Here is a 16,455-nt window from a genome sequence, read left to right on the forward strand (position 1 = left end):
GTGGGAAAAACAGCTTGTATGTAACCATCCCACAGTAATCAGATACTGCAGACCCCCATTTTTCAATGCACATAGCCATTGAAACTGACAGGTAAACACTTCTATTGACACCTGGCAATGTCACCTTGCTAAACAATGTAACATAGTACTTTTAACTTACATTAGCAATAACAGAAATGAACTTCTAACTGTTAAAAATACCTTTATTTTGACAAATCCTACAGAATAACTAACAGTTATTGCAATAATGAAACTCTCTATCCCAAACCCGCTTTTCCCCAGTGACACAATGGTTTTTATAACATAATTTTCTGCAACATAATGGTATGTTAGGAACACAACTATTGAGACTACTACCTGTACAATACTGCAACTTACAAAACTATAGGTGGTAAAAATTTTAATAGTGCAAAATTAACTTGAAATCCTTTGCTATTAAATATGCATCTGTGGACATGTCTTTTTTCATGAAGGCCTTGGGCACATTCTTATATATCTTGTATAGGAAAGAACTGCAGATGCTGGTTTAAATCGAAGATAGACTCCAAATGCTGGAGTAACTGAGCGGGGCAGGCAGCATCTCTGGAGAGACGGAATGGGTGACGTTTCGGGTAGAGACCCTTCAAACTGATGTCAGGGGAGTGTGTGGTACAGAGACAAAATGTAGTCAGAGACAGTAAGACTGGTAGGAGAACAGGGCAGGGGGAGGGATGGAGAGAGAGGGAAAGCAAGGGCTACTTGAAGTTAGAGAAGTCATTGTTCATATCACTGGGGTGTGATATGAGGTACTGTTCCTCCAATTTGCGCAGGGCCTCACTCTGACAATGGAGGAGGCCCAGTACAGAAAGGTCAGTGTGGGAATGGGAGGGGGAGTTAAAGTGTTGAGCAACCGGGAGATCAGGTAGGTTTTGGCGGACTGAGTGAAGGTGTTCAGGTGTTCCCCAGGCACTTTCCCCTGCATCCGCAGGAGATGCAATGCCTGTCCCTATTTCTGCCCGCTCGACTCCGTCCAAGGACCCCAACAGTCTTTTCAGGTGAGGCAGAGGTTCACTTGCACCTCCTCCAACCTCATCTACTGTATCTGCTGCTCCACGTGTGGACTCCTGTATATTGGCGAGACCAAGCGCAGACTCGGCAATCGTTTCGCTCGACTCAATCCGTCACCATTCCTTCTCTCCAGAGATGCTGCCTGTTCCACTCAGTTACTCCAGCATTTTGTGTCTACTTGTATATCTTCCTCTGTACACCTTTTATTCCCTTTAGACTGAGCTTAGAGTTGAGTAAATTTGGGACTTTGGTGTTGAAAAATGTTAATTATAATTTTCACAATATCTTATTCAGAATTCATGCCAAACTTTGTATTTATTGAAATGTTAGGGTTTTATTTCCATGCAAACATGTTTTATTAAAATTGAGATCTTTAGTTAAACATCCCTTGTCGTTCAGATGTAGACAACAATAAGACGCAAAAGGTTAATGCTGAGGACCTTCTCAAGATTTCTTATGTAAACGCAAGAAATGTTCTTTCGGCTGTGAGGCCAGCAAGTAGCCTCAAAATGGCAGACTACGTGTACCCTGATTTGCCGATTACTAAACATAGAGAACAGGTAGGAATAACCTTCATGTTGTACTATTTATTCTAATTACTATATCATCATGAAATACTGAATGCTGATGAGTAGTCATCATTGTAAACAAGGCTTCTCATCTGGTAAAATATAAAACTCCCAACCTTTTTGTTGCACTTGTGCTTAAAATATGTTGTTTTGCAATTGCAGTTAGTTAATCTCGTTGAAAATAATTCGATTGTCATCATCTGCGGTGCTACTGGCAGTGGCAAGAGTACACAACTACCACAATATATTCTTGAACACTACTTAAAAAAACATGCATTCTGCAATATTGTAGTGACTCAGCCACGAAAAATTGGAGCAATCAGTATTGCCCGGTGGATCTGCAAAGAACGTTGTCTGACAATTGGAGGCCTGGTTGGCTATCAGGTATATTGGTGTTTTTGTTTTTTATTTTTAAACTTCGTAGTTTCATTTAAGTTGTTTAGGAAATGATTTTCTGGAATGTTGTATCATGACTGATTAAAGCTAACTAGTATTGTATAAAATGCTGAATTAGCTTTTCATAATATTTGCGATAAATTTCTCAAACATGTGAATATTTGAAATTGACTGGTCTATAATTTGTTTTGTTTTTTAAAGTATGTATACTTAGCATGTTTAATGGTTCTTTCTGAAGAGGGACAGTTTTGATCCGTCTCTCGGAAAGATGACATTAAACAGGAAAGAATGCAGAGATGATTTGCGTGATGGTGCCAGGATTTGATGGACTGAGCTATAGGATGGGCAAGCTATGACGTTATTGCTTGGAGTGCAACAGGCTGAGGGGTAATCTTACAGCGATGTATGAAATCATGAAGGAAATAGATAGGGTAAATGCACTCAGTTGATTACCCAGAGTAGGAGAATCGAGAACCAGAGGACATAAGTGAGAGATATAAGATTTACTCGTTCTGCATTCCTGTCAGCTTCCTTCAGAATCTACAGTTTGCTTGCTACTTGGGGTTAATTTACAGCGGCCAATTAATTTACCAAACTGAATGTATTTTGGATGTGGAAGGAAACCTAAGGCTAAAAGGAATCCATGTAGTCACAGGCAGAACGTACAAACTTTACACAGCACCAGAAGTCAGGAATGAACATGGATCACAAGATGTTGGACAACATTTCTACTGGTGATGCAACTGTATCATAGCTAGTTAAGTTCCCTCAAAAAAATTCAAGCAACTTGGTAACAGAAAATGAAAATGAGAAAATTGATTTCAGAAACTTTTCTTATGAAAATAACTTTTTGTGGAGTGATACTTGGAAGTATAACTTTATTTGTGCAACTGGAGCATTGTTAGAAGTACAGGCATCCAGGCAATGAGGGAATATATCACATTACAGACGTGCCTTATGGTGTGGAAAATCAATGTAAAAAAAATTGGAAAATCAATAAGTAAATTTATCACTAAATACTCTGCATTTGAGTTGTTTTTGTTGACACATGTAGCTTGTTTTCACTAATTGCCAGGATGTACATAGTACAATATTCCTTTAAGGTGAGGGGGCAAAGATTTAATAGAACCTACGGGGCAACGTGTAACACAGAGGGTAATGGGTATATAACACAAGCTGCCGGAGGAGGTAGTTGAGGCAAGTATTATCAAAACATTTAAGAGATGTTTGACAGGTACATGGATAGGATAAGTTTAGAGGGATATGGGCCGTGAGGGCAGGTGGGACTAGTATAGATGGGCATGTTGGTCGGAAGAACCTGTTTCCAGCTGTGTGACTCTTAAGATTAACAGATGAAAAAAAATGTTGAACTTCAGGGGTATGGGTTAGATCAACAGAAAACATACATGGGATGAAGTGCCTAAACATTTTTTAGGAAATGAAGCTTTAAAGGCATTATCTCATGGAGGTAGGCACAATAGGGTGGAGTAACTCAGCGGGACAGGCAGCATCTCTGACAGGCAGCATCTCTGGAGAGAAAGAAAGGGTGACGTTTCGGGTCGAGACCCTTCTTCTTCGGACTGATTGACACATGGAGGTCTCTCAGTAGACAGATTGCTTAATAACTATGCACCATTACTGTTAGATTTATAGTAGTATTAGTACTGAAATAAGACATCTTTCTTGACTATTCTGACCACGCAAGAGATTTTATCCCCCATAAGTCTTTTTCCCAGGGACTGGGCGCCTATATATATATATATATATATATATATATATATATTAAGGCTAATTAAATTTTATCTTTTGTGTCTCAAGGAAAAGGAAATAAGATAGAAATGATGCTTGAACTATACAACATCCCAGTTAAATTAGTAATAGAAGTGCAATGATCTCTGCATTGGGCAGTGGTCGTGTTCCTATAAATAGTCTGTAATACAAAGCTACGTCAACTGTGCATGTGCAATTTGAAGAGGAAATAATGTTTTCATTTACTTTTTTAAACAAAAGCATCACAAGAGCGAATTTTATTCCATGTTTCAATGATTTTGTGAATTCTTTTTTTTGTTGTTTTTTTTTTGTTTATTTTATTAGAAGTTAATACAGCACAAAACAGTACAGTGGAACCTAATTTTAGGTGCCAACTATGTAATACCGTAATCCATTCTATGTACAACCTCTAGTTTTATGTTATAAGAAGGAAGTAAGCAGGACAAGAAAAAGAAAACAATAGAAAGGGGAAAAAGTGGAAAAATAGATGGTAGAGAGTAGAAAAACGTGAAGTGTGTATATAAAAAATAAAAAAAGGAAGAGAGAAAGTGGAAAGTAGAAATAGAAGAGAAGGCCCCTTAAAAGAGAATTTTTCAAATCTGTATTCGGAGATGTAGCTCTATCCGCGTCATGAACTGAAATCAGCAATCCTTACGGTACTGCTGCATTACATGATTCCAAAAAGTCGATGAAAGGAGACCAACTCCTTAAGAATTGGTCATATTTATCTATTAGTCGGAGTCTCATTTCTTCAAGGCGTGCTATGTCCATCATATTCCTAATCCACATTTTAACGGTTGGTGTGGTTGTATTTTCCCAAAATTTAAGTATCAATTTCTTTCCAATTATTAACCCATAATTAAAAAAAACATTTTGATGATTTTGTGAATTCTAAGGGCAAATTACCATCAGCATTACCTGAACGGCTGTAATGCAATGGTTACCAGTGCCTGTAATAATTTTCCTACCAAATTTGCAATGGGTTTATTGACCTTGGAGAAAGTCCCTTTAGCTTTACCAGAATGATTCCTCCACTCCAAAGATTAAATTAATTACTTCAGCATTTTGTGTGTGTCTAATTGTAGCAAAGACCATTTTAAAATGACCGTGGGGAATAGAAATGGGGTGGTATTGGACAATTGGTGTTAAATTTGCAGCAATTATGTATAAATGTACACCTTGCTGGCTTAGACTTAACTGTGCTACCATGCAATAAAATAATACCATGTTGGTTCTTATAAAGTAATTATTTTGTTGCTGAAGTCTTTTTTCATAAATTGATTATTTCTGTTTTTATTCTCAAAATAAGGTTGGATTAGAAAAAGAAGTGGGTTTGGACACACAACTTACATATGTGACAACAGGCGTTCTACTTCAAAAAATTGTAAACGCAAAAAGTTTGATTCAATTTACACACATCTTCATTGATGAAGTATGGAATATTTAATCAACTTTCTCATCCCTTTATGTCAGAGCATGATTTTAAGTTGTACTGTGCGTATCTTATTAAACGTGTACCTTTTATCAATTAATAACTATATTTACTGAAAGAAAGGATAATGTAATCCCTTACATGAATTAATGAATACGTTTATTGGCCAAGTATGTACACATATAAGGAATTTGCCTTGGTGCTCGCAAGTAACAACATGACATAAAATTAAACTCTACCGTGACTGCCCGCTTCCTTGGGTGGAGTTGAGGGAGGAGGTATAGGGACAGGTGTTGCATCTCCTGCGGTTGCAGGGAAAAGTACCTGGCGAGGAGGTGGTTTGTGTGTGAAGGGATGAGAAGCAGGCAGTTGTGGAGGGAATTGGCTCAGCGGAAAGGGGTGGAGATGGAAAGATGTGACTAGTGATGAGATCCCGTTGGATACGGAGAAAATATCAGAGGATTATGTGCTATATGCGACGGCTGATGTAGTGAAAGGTGAGGACTATGGGGACTCTTGTCCCTGTTGCGACTGGGGGGAGAGGGAGCAAGAGCGGAGCTGCGGGATACCGAAGAGACTGGTGTGAGGGCCTTGTCTATGATGGAAGAGGGGAATCCCTGTTCCCTAAAGAATGAGGACATATCGGATTTCCTGATTTAGAACATCTCATCTTGGGTGCAGATGTGGAGTACATGGAGGAATTAGATGGATTTGCTATTGAAAAAGATTGGGCCAAATCTAATTTGCGCCGTAGCTACAATTTCTGCCTTCTGCCCAGTACTTCTGATTCATCTCTGGTGTAAAATGTATCTTGGTCTTAAAAGTATTTCATGATTCGGGCTTTGCAGCGTTCTCCTTGTAAGAGGACTGAAAATACATATTCCTGATGATTTATCTTCGAGTTTTTGGTACTAATATTAAAAGTGTGCCTACTACTGGATTAAGGCTGGAATTGATCTTTTAAGTTCAAATAATGTTAATGAGTAAATAGAGGTGGTTTTACATAGCTGAAAGAGATCACTGCAATGAAAAAATGTCTTATCAAATTTTAAGGAAAGTTTGATAGTATGCAAAAATGAACCTCTGATTAATTAGTGTTATCACATCTAGGTGCATGAGCGTACTGAAGACATGGATTTATTGTTGTTGATTGTTCGTAAACTGCTACGTACTAATTCGCGGTCTATTAAGGTGAGCTGATACAATATAACTCCCTCAAGGATAGAAATATATCTGTTGCATACAAGTCATTGCAAATAGGTTATCTGGAGGAGCATAATCAAAGGAACATACATAATCCATAAGGCTCTGTCTTCCACCATCCCTGTTCTCCAGTTTAAGTTTGCCAATCTTTATTATTTTTACTAGATAATAGAATTCATATGTTTGATATGGTAACTCCTAAACATACAGAAATGTTCACAGAAGCATAACACGGTTACAATGTCGAAAGAGGCTTGGAAAGTCCAAATAGTCTATGGAAAGCATTCCAGCCTCATTTCCTCTCATAACCCTGCCGATTCATTTCCTCCACAGGCTTGCCCAGCTCCCTTTATGCAGACCGTCACTAATCACCTTCATTCCGAGTCCTCTCGTTGTGCCAGTACCCCTCTCTGGTCTGCGGCACTACCGTATGCTGTGTAAATCCTGTCCTGGTTTAACTTGGCAAAATGCAACACCTCTCACCTGCCAAAATTAAATTCCACCTGCCCTTCCTTTACCCACTTCCGCAGATCATCAAGATCCCTTTATAATCTTAGCTAAACTCTCTTCATAGCACTATAACATCAATTTTGGTGTAATCTGAAAACTCCCTAACCGTGTTAACAAAATTGTCATCCAGATTGTTAATATACTTGGCAAACAACAGTTGAGCCAGTTCTGGTCCCAGTGGCACACAACTGGCCACAGGCCTCCAATCTGAATAACAGCCAATCACTACTACCCTCTGACTCCTCCCAAGTTAATTTTATATCCAGTTGGCCAGCTCGCCCTAAATCCTAATGAGAAAAATTTCCAGGACGTGCTTAACAAATTCCGCCTATCAAAGGCAATCCTAGTCCATACGGGGGATGTTGGAATCACCTACTATTACCACCTTATTGCTCTTCTGATATATTTGTTCCTCTAATTCCTGTTAACTTTTGGGGGGGCCCTGTGATATAATCTAATGAAGGTGATTACCCCCTTATTTCTAAATTCCGCACCTATAGTCTAATTGGTAGAATTATCCTTGGTCGCAGACAGCAAATGTATTGTGCATGCATGTGTTGTATTCCACTTGTGAAATTTGGTTCCATTGACTAAAATGGCAACCAAAATTTGGAAAATTAAGTAAGATTTGTGTTTTGCATAAATTTTATACCATTTGTATGAAAGCATTGCTTTGGCACCCAAACAAATACTCCATTTATAATTCTGAAACTTACAAAAGAGATACAAAGATAAGGAGGAATTTCTTTAATCGGACGGAGGGAGATGATTCTGTGGAGTTTGGTTGGTTGTCAAAGGCAAGACATTGGATAGTTTTAAAACCGAGATAAATACGTTTTTGATGAGTGAAGACCAAAGATTACAGGGAGAAGGCAGGAGAATGGTGGAATAGATTCAATGGGTCAAATCTTTTTTACTATACTTTGTATCTTTTCCTTTATCTATTGAATTTGACTCGATTGTATTGATGTATAGTATATCTGATGTGATTGGATAGCATGGAAAAACAAACCTTTTTACTGTATCACAGCACATGTGACAATAATAAATATAAACCAAAGTTTTCAATGTTCTTTCTGTACACAACATTACAAGTTGGCATGTGGAATGTTTTTTTAGTTGTGGTCTTGTAAAACATTCTGGATTTAATCTATTATGTATTTCATGGAAACTTGGCTCCGACTCGAAATCAATGTTTCTTCATTGCAGGTGATTTTAATGTCTGCGACCATTAATTGCATGGAGTTTGCAGACTATTTTGCAGTGCCGTTCCATAATAGCCTGACCCCAGCATATGTATTCCAGGTGGAGGGAACCCCGCACATCATTGATGAATATTATCTCGATGATCTCCAACATCTCATTCACTACCCGGTGAGACTATTTTGAAAGAAAATCTTGAATATAGTTTATTTCGACAAAGTAACATTCCTTTCTTTGATTTTCTGAAAATGATCACACAGGACTACATAATTTAACTTCAATGTTTTAAATTTGATTTAACAACTAATGTGTGACTAGTCATCTTATGACATTTTGGCTGAGGCCTCAATTTAACAAAATGGTTCGAGTTGAGAATATGTGTAAACATATGTAAATTGGCCGCCTTTAAATAGCTTATCAGCTAATTTTTAGCGGTTCACAGGTTATAGGAGTAGAATAGGTCATTCGGCCCATCGAATCTACTCTGCCATGCAATCATGGCTGATCTCTGCCTCCTAATCCCGTTTTCCTGCCTTCTCCCCATAACCCTTGACACGCGTTCTGATCAAATATTTGTCTATTTCTGCCTTAAAAATACTGACTTGGTCTCCACAGCCCTCCGTGGCAATGCGTTCCACAGATGAACTACCCTCTTACTAAAGAAGTTCCTCCTCGCCTCTTTTCTAAAAGAGCGCCCTTTAATTCTGAGGCTATGACCTTTGGTCCTAGACTCTCCCACCAGTGGAAGCATCCTTTCCATATCCACTCCATCTATGCCTTTCATTATTCTGTAAGTTTCAATGAGGTCCCCACTCAACCTTCCAAACTCCAGTGAGTAGAGGCCCAGTGTTGTCAAACGCTCATCATATACTAACCTACTAATTCCTGGAATGATTCTTGTAAACCTCTGCTGGACCCTCTCCAGAACCAGCACATCCTTCTTCAGATATGGGGCCCCAAATTTGCAAGGGCTTTCCCCTATATGTTTTAGTACTTTGCTGACCAAGCAAATTTTGTTGTGTAATAAATGTCGTGAAAAATTACTAATGCTGCAAATATTGATGATAACAACTTAACACAAGGGCCTCTTAATAGCCTGAGCAAGAAGGAAGAGGAAGGCAGTCAGAGGAATCAGGAGTGCTGACTGTCAGAGAGGTGTCAGAAGAGAGGATTTTGAAACTGAATCTTAATTGATGTATTTTCCAATAAAACACCAGTATTATTGACTCATTTAAATAACAAGTAAACCTTTTGGCTGAATATGACTGTATTCCCTACTACCTTTCCAAGAAAAAGTTTGCATCACGGCCTGGTTCACTATATAGACTTGCGTACATTATTTTTTTCATTGCACTACTATTATCTATTTGTCTGTTTTTATGTGTGTGTATACTGAACTTATTTTGTTTATTATGGGTTTTAAGGAGTAATATGGTTGCATAAATGTTGTATTGATGCAAGTAAGAATTTCAGGACATATGGCAATAAAACATTTTTGATTCTTGAAACATGGAATAGCAATTCTAAATTTAATTATTTTAGTTTTTAAGTTACCTCACATTATAGGAATATGAATACTTTATTGTCACATGTGACTAGACGCAGTGAAATTATTTGCTTGCATACACAATGTATACAAATAGCAGCCACCTACGGCACTGACAAAGTTGCAAAGCATGCCGGCTCCCCCTTTTGTCCATCCCCCCCCCCCCCCCCCCCCCCCCCCAACAGTTCACCCACGCCGGGTACCCAATTGTCCATTGTTCTCCCTCACAGCAGTTCCACCCACGCCAGGTCCTCCATTGTCCTTCCACTACCCCCTCATGGTGGTGCTCCACGCTCTCATCGACTGCGGGTAGCCCCGTGAGGCATCGCCGCCGCGAGGCTTCACCACCACCGAGGCCCCATCGTCACAAGTCTTCACCGCTGTCGACACCCTACTTCACTCCTCCATGGTGCTGACCCGGGCCCCAGCCGCAGGCTCCGTCGGCCAATACGTCGACTCGGACTCCTACCTGCAAGGCCCCGGCCGGGCCCCCGACCCGGGCTTCTATGCAGCGATCCGGGAGGCATCAAGATCGCGGCGCCTCGATAAAGACCTCTGGCTGCATTCCGTCGGGAAGCCTTCTGACTGCGCAGCCCATCAGGAAGATGTATGTATGATCTTTGTCACTTAAATCCTAGGTTGCACCTTCATTTACCAATGATCCAAAAATTGCCCCTGAAGTCTACAATATAGCTGAAACTCTGATCCACTATTTTGATGAATTTGAAAGTGAACAAAGTGGGTAAGCGACAATTCAGGAATTTTATTTTATTTGGTTGCTGCAGTACTTTTGTCTACTGCCTCTTTATCAGTGAGTTGTTGTACATTATTATGTACTTAATAATAATAATAATAATATATCTTTATTGTGATTGCACAGAGGTACAACGAGATTTGGAATGCAACTTTCATCTGATGTAATAAGTTAATTAGCGAAAAACTTAGACATCCAGAGAAGCAAGATTAAAAAAACAGTTAAAGCAGTATAAAGTGCAAATAGGTTTGTGCCGGGTCGATGTGCGACATGACCATCCGAGGGAGACAGTTCATGGGGGGGGGCGGGCAGGCACTCAGCAGGACCAGTTCAGAGCAGCTATAGCTCTGGGGATGAAGCTTAATGTCTGAAGCAAATATTAATGAGTGTATTAACGTATCATTTAATTTTAATAGATCGACAGGAATGAACTTGAACCGTGGCAGTGTATTAGTATTTTTGCCAGGTACTTTTTAAACATTGTCTCAAGAAATGATCTGCCCAATCCCAACTAATGAGAGTTCCAAGCATATTTAGAGGGCAAATGTAGAATTCCTAAAGTATTGATTTTAAACTACAGAGTCAGATAGATATTTATGTGAGTAGGAGCTGTTCGTGTTTCAAAAGGCCTTGGGAAGCTGTAGAATTAATCTATATTTCGGTTCTGAAACCAGTGAAACTCAAAACAGACCAAGGATGATTTATGGTAGATGGAAATGCTGGAGAAACTCAGCGGGTGAGGCAGCATCTATGAAGCAAAGGAAATAGGCAACAAAACCCTTCTTCAGAGATGTGAGGGTGGGGGGGGGGGGAAGAAGAAAGGAAGAGGTGGAGAGCAGGTGGGCTGCGGGAGAGCTGAGAAGGGGAGGAGAAAGAAAGGACTATCTGAAGTCAATGTTCATACCGCTGGGGTGCAAACTGCCCAAGTGAAATATGAGGTGCTGCTCCTCCAACTGGTCCTCACTCTGGCCATGGAGGGGGCCAAGGACAGAAAGGTCGGATTCAGAATGGGAGGGGGAGTTGAAGTGGTGAGCCACCGGGAGATCAGCTTGGTTATTGCGAACCGAGCGCAGGTGTTCGGCGAAGCGATCGCCAAGCCTACGCTTGGTCTCACCGATGTAGAGCAGCTGACATCTAGAGCAGCGGATGCAACAGATGAGGTTGGAGGAGGTGCAGGTGAACCTCTGCCGCACCTGGAAAGACTGCTTGGGTCCTTGAATGGAGTCGAGGGGAGAGATAAAGCGACAAGTGTAGCATTTTTTACGGTTGCAAGGGAAAGTGCCCGAAGATGGGGTGGTTCGGGTGGGAAGGGACGAATTGACCAGGCAGTTACGGAGGAAAGCAGACGTGAGGAGATGGGAAGATGTGGCAAGTGGTGGGGTCACGTTGGAGGTGGCGAAAATAATGGAGGATTATTTGTTGTACGTGCCGGCTGGCAGGGTGGAAGGTGAGGGCAAGGGGGACTCTGCCCTTGTTACGAGTGGGGGGATGGGGAGTGAGCATAGAGTCAAGGGGTATAGAAGAGACCTTGGTGAGAGCCTCGTCTATGGTAGAAGAGGGGAACCCCCGTTCCCTGAATAATGAGGAAATCTCCGATGCCCTGGTGTGGAACACCTCATCCTGGGTGCAGATGCGGCGTAGATGGAGGAATTGGGAGTAGGGGATGGAGTCCTTACAGGAAACAGGGTGGGAAGAAGTGTGGTCCAGATAGCCATGAGAGTCAGTGGGTTTATAGTGGATGTCGGTTAGGAGTCTATCACCTGCGATGGAGATAGTGAGGTCAGGAAATGGTAGGTAAATGTCGGAAATGGTCCAGGTGTATTTGAGTGCCGGATGGAAGTTAGTGGTGAAATGGATGAAGTTAGTGAGTTGTGTGTGGATGCAGGAAGTAGCACCAATGCAGTCGTTGATGTAGCGGAGGTAGAGTTTGGGGATAGGGTCACGGTACGCCTTGAGCAAGAATTGTTCGACGTACCCTACAAAGAGGCAGGCATAGCTAGGGCCCATTTGCATGCCCATAGCTACGCCTTGTATTTGGAAAGGATAATTTATGCTAGAATCTGCTTTCTAACATATTGGAAATGTGATTTGGCTGCTATTCTTATTATCTGAACATATCAAGTTAGTAATTTGCTTGTCATTGCCAATGTAACTTCACTTTAACATATTTTATTAACTTTATGTGTTGCGATTTTTATTTTTATTTTTCCGACGTGGTTGTTGTCAGGTAAAATTATTTTAAATGAATCGTTGTCCTTGCTTTTATACTAGGACAGCTGTAGTATTCAAATTGCAGATGTCTATGACTTGCTTGACGACCTTTTCGTTTTAATGTCGTTAATCACAAATTTGGTCTTGTTGCTTGATATTATTGAACACCTCTAATCATTCAAAAATTCTAAAGTTGGATTACTTTGCATATTACCATTGTTTTTGTTATCTTACACAGTAAAATAAAATTTGAAAAAAAGTATTCTGGTGGGTAATTTTTGTCTCAATGTTCATTCTCTCTTACACTGCCACTTGACATCTTCCTTTTCTTTTCTATCATAACATTTCTTAAGGTTTGGCAGAAATAAATTACATGTACGAGGTCCTCACATCAATGGTTCAGAAGAGGTAAGGGTTTTTTTTGGTAATTTTTACCATAACATGTATCGAAAACCCCCCCAAAGTTTTTAGTCTACTTGCTTAAAGAATTAAAGTTTTTAATCTACTTGCTTAGTTACTCAACAACTGTTTTCTATAAATTTAAAGGTATCTTGAGAGATGTATCTGCCTTAAAGGCTGTATAGGGCCATTCTTAGTCACATGTGTGACCAAACATGAAAAATTGTGGAATACATCTGAAAGCATTACAGGTATATTGTTTTCTGCTGTGTATATGACTTTTTTTTTGAAGTTTATCAAATTGAATTTTTATGTTATGCTGACAATGTTTGTTTAGGGTCAGAGGTCAAATATGAATGGTCACGTGTGTGGCCTCACATGGAAGCATTTCTTTCATAACTAAGTTTAAAGAAAAAATTAAAGATATAGTTCTGTAGGTAGGAAAATAGCAATGAATAAGATTAATCTCTTACAAGAATCTTTTAATGGATTACTTTATGTGATGACATCTGGTCATGTGTGTGACATTTTGGTTCACTTTCCAAAGAATGGCCCTATAGAATCTTCTTATCGAGTCCACACACAAGATTAGAAGTTGTTCAGCTAGAACTGAACACACTCTCGGCATCTGCATACAATGGTGTCTGACTTGTCGCTTCTTGTGCGTGGTGGTGGAAAGATTGGTGGAATCAGGGCTGCGACGTGAACGCTCTTTCCTTGACCCCACCCTATAGAATGCAAGCCTTTGTAAACCGCAAGTGCTGCTGACACAATGTATTGATATTTGAAACCAGTACAACTCTCTCAATGTATTTCAGTATCCATTTCTTCATTGTAGGCAATAAAAATGATCCATTATTGTGAAACTGCAACATATTTAATATTTTACATTTATTTATATGCATTGCTTTTGGGCTTACTTCAATGTTTTCCTGCTATATTGATTTTCTGGAATGTTTTTACACCAATCAAATTGGGAAAGAGAGTGATGAAAACTTTATAACAAAGAAGGAGCTTTATACATGAAAACAAATAACTACAGATGCTGGTTAATCCTTAAAATGGCACAAAGTGTAGGAGTAATTTGGTGGGCCAGGCAGCATCTCTCGAGAACATGAACAGGTGATTTTTTTGGTTGAAACCCTTCTGAATCTCATCTTGACCTGAAACGTCACCTTCCCATGCTCTCTAGAGATGTTGTCCGTCCTGCTGAGTTACTCCTGCACTTTATATCCTTTTGGGCTTGACGTGTCTTTGCTGTGTCTTTAAGCAAGTATCAAATTATTCTCAATTGCCAGCTATTTCTTCAGAGATGTAGATTTACTTAAGAAATGTCTTTGTTTTTTTAACTACTGAAGGAGTGTTTTGAATTAAAAAAGTGATTAAATTATTTGTTTTTATTGTCTCCTCAGGAATTATCATTGTATTATAATTTAGCATTATCTGCAATTGTATAGTATGTCTGCAGGTGGCACTGATATAAATTTTGAATAACTGCAATGTCACTTTATATCAGTAGCCATGGTGCATCTTTTTTTAAACACAAAGTGTACACGGACTGTAATAGAATAGCTAGAATTTGTAAGAAGCCCAATTTACTCCCATGTATGGAAAATAAACTTTTTTCAATCCAACCTTCAACTTGGTAAGAATTTCCTTGGCCCATCTTAGCCTTGCTGCTTCACAAGAGTCAAGTACTTCAATACATCAGTTACTCTTTGACATTAGGTCTTTACTATGTCACAGACTGCAGTTTAAATATTGTGGCACTTTTCAAAAAATAAAATAAAATTGACAATGATTCAAGCATTAAAAATCTAGGCAAGCTTGCACTTCATAGTAAATTACAGTCCTGGTATCTGCTTCAATCTGAAAATATTTAAACTCTTACAGAAAAATTTGCATTAGCTACATGAAACGGAAAATTAATTAATTAAAGAATGACTTAAAATTGAGTAATTCAGCAAGCCAGGCAACATCCACGGAGAACATGTATTGGTGACATTTCTGGTCGGGACCCAAAACGTCAGCTATCCGTGTCGTACTGGGATACTGCCTCACTTACTGAGTTACTCCAGCACTGTCTTTAAAAAAAAATGTAAACTAGCATCTGCAATTCCTTGTTTCTATAAGCTTGTAAGAATACTACTTTTCCTTCAAATTAGTCGTGTCATTGAAACAATAAAGGCTGTACAATTTTCTTAAGGTGCATTCTTACTATACAACTCAAAGTTCATTCTTCTGATTATAGGCTGCATGTATATCCACTGCACTCAAGTGTGACCTTGGAAGAACAAAGTCATGTATTCCAAACCCCTGTACCAGGCTATAGAAAGGTGAGAGTAAAAGCTATTGGTGCAAAAGAATGGTTGGCGTTTTGGGTTTGGAAAGCATTGGAATTTCCTTGCTAGTTGCAGTTGATCGGTTATTGATTTTATTCTAGGGTATTATTGATCGATGTTTAAATATTGAGGGGATTGGGCAGGAGAACGCCACAGTAGGCTTTAAGGCATCTATAGCTGTCACTTGCCTTTTGAAGTTGTGCCTTTGTTTAATTTAGTTTAATATATTGTCATGTGTACAGAGGTACAGTGAAAAGCTTTTGTCGCATACTAACCAGTCAGTGGAAAGACTATACATGATTACAATCAAGCCATCCACAGTGTGCAGATCTGCTGTTGGAGTAGTGGTTTAAAAGATTAGAGTGATTCTAATGCGTTATTGCAGATCCATTTCTGGGACCAGCATGCAGAGAGTCGCCTGGCTTTTGCACCATTTTAGATTAGATCTTGTGCCCTATCACTATTTAGATTTATTATGCTATAAGCTTGTTGTAGATATGAAATTTTAAAGTGCATATTTTTCATTTACAAAATAGATTATTTTGTCAACAAGTATTGCTGAAAGCTCTGTCACAGTTGCCGATGTTAAATATGGTAAGACCTCATCAGTATGTCTTTTTGAGAAATGTTGTTAGGTATGACTAAATTTTGAATTATTTGTAAATGAGAGGATTCCCATTTAAGATGAAGGTAATAGGTATGTTGTAAAACGTACCTGAAGCGTCGCTGAAAATCTGTCCTAGCCTGTGTGCGCAATTTTGGCGCCGTTTAGAGGGGGGCGGGTTTAAAACGCGATTTTCCCTAGGCTGTTCAAATCGAGGATGTTCAGCCTAGTTAATTATTAACGAAAAATTCCATCGCAAGCTATTTTTAGTTTTAAGGGGTTTATTTACTTGTTATAGTAGGTTAAAAATTAACCTCTAAACCCGCGACCGCCGACAACGGGCCAGATCTCATACAGGAGACAACGAAGGTAGGTTGTTTATTTTTACGTTAAAAAGGGCTTCTTAAGATCCCTTTATACAAAATTTTATGTTGCGAGTAGCTAATTTGGGGCCCATTATATCTCGCAG

General features: G+C 39.4%; 1 protein-coding gene across 1 annotated transcript in view; it reads left to right on the plus strand.

Annotated features, from left to right (window-relative positions):
• The window catches only part of tdrd9 (tudor domain containing 9), a 99,061-nt gene that overhangs the window by 3,007 nt on the left and 79,599 nt on the right, over positions 1 to 16,455 (plus strand). Inside the window, exons 3-12 of the mRNA XM_055640623.1 lie at positions 1,447 to 1,607; positions 1,779 to 2,000; positions 5,092 to 5,214; positions 6,325 to 6,405; positions 8,137 to 8,301; positions 10,315 to 10,418; positions 10,847 to 10,896; positions 12,995 to 13,049; positions 15,292 to 15,376; positions 15,919 to 15,976. Of these exons, the coding sequence (XP_055496598.1) occupies positions 1,447 to 1,607; positions 1,779 to 2,000; positions 5,092 to 5,214; positions 6,325 to 6,405; positions 8,137 to 8,301; positions 10,315 to 10,418; positions 10,847 to 10,896; positions 12,995 to 13,049; positions 15,292 to 15,376; positions 15,919 to 15,976 (1,104 nt within the window). The remainder of the gene's footprint in view (positions 1 to 1,446; positions 1,608 to 1,778; positions 2,001 to 5,091; positions 5,215 to 6,324; positions 6,406 to 8,136; positions 8,302 to 10,314; positions 10,419 to 10,846; positions 10,897 to 12,994; positions 13,050 to 15,291; positions 15,377 to 15,918; positions 15,977 to 16,455) is intronic.

This window comes from Leucoraja erinacea, chromosome 9 (assembly GCF_028641065.1).
Source record: "Leucoraja erinacea ecotype New England chromosome 9, Leri_hhj_1, whole genome shotgun sequence".
NCBI classification, from domain to species: domain Eukaryota; kingdom Metazoa; phylum Chordata; class Chondrichthyes; order Rajiformes; family Rajidae; genus Leucoraja; species Leucoraja erinaceus.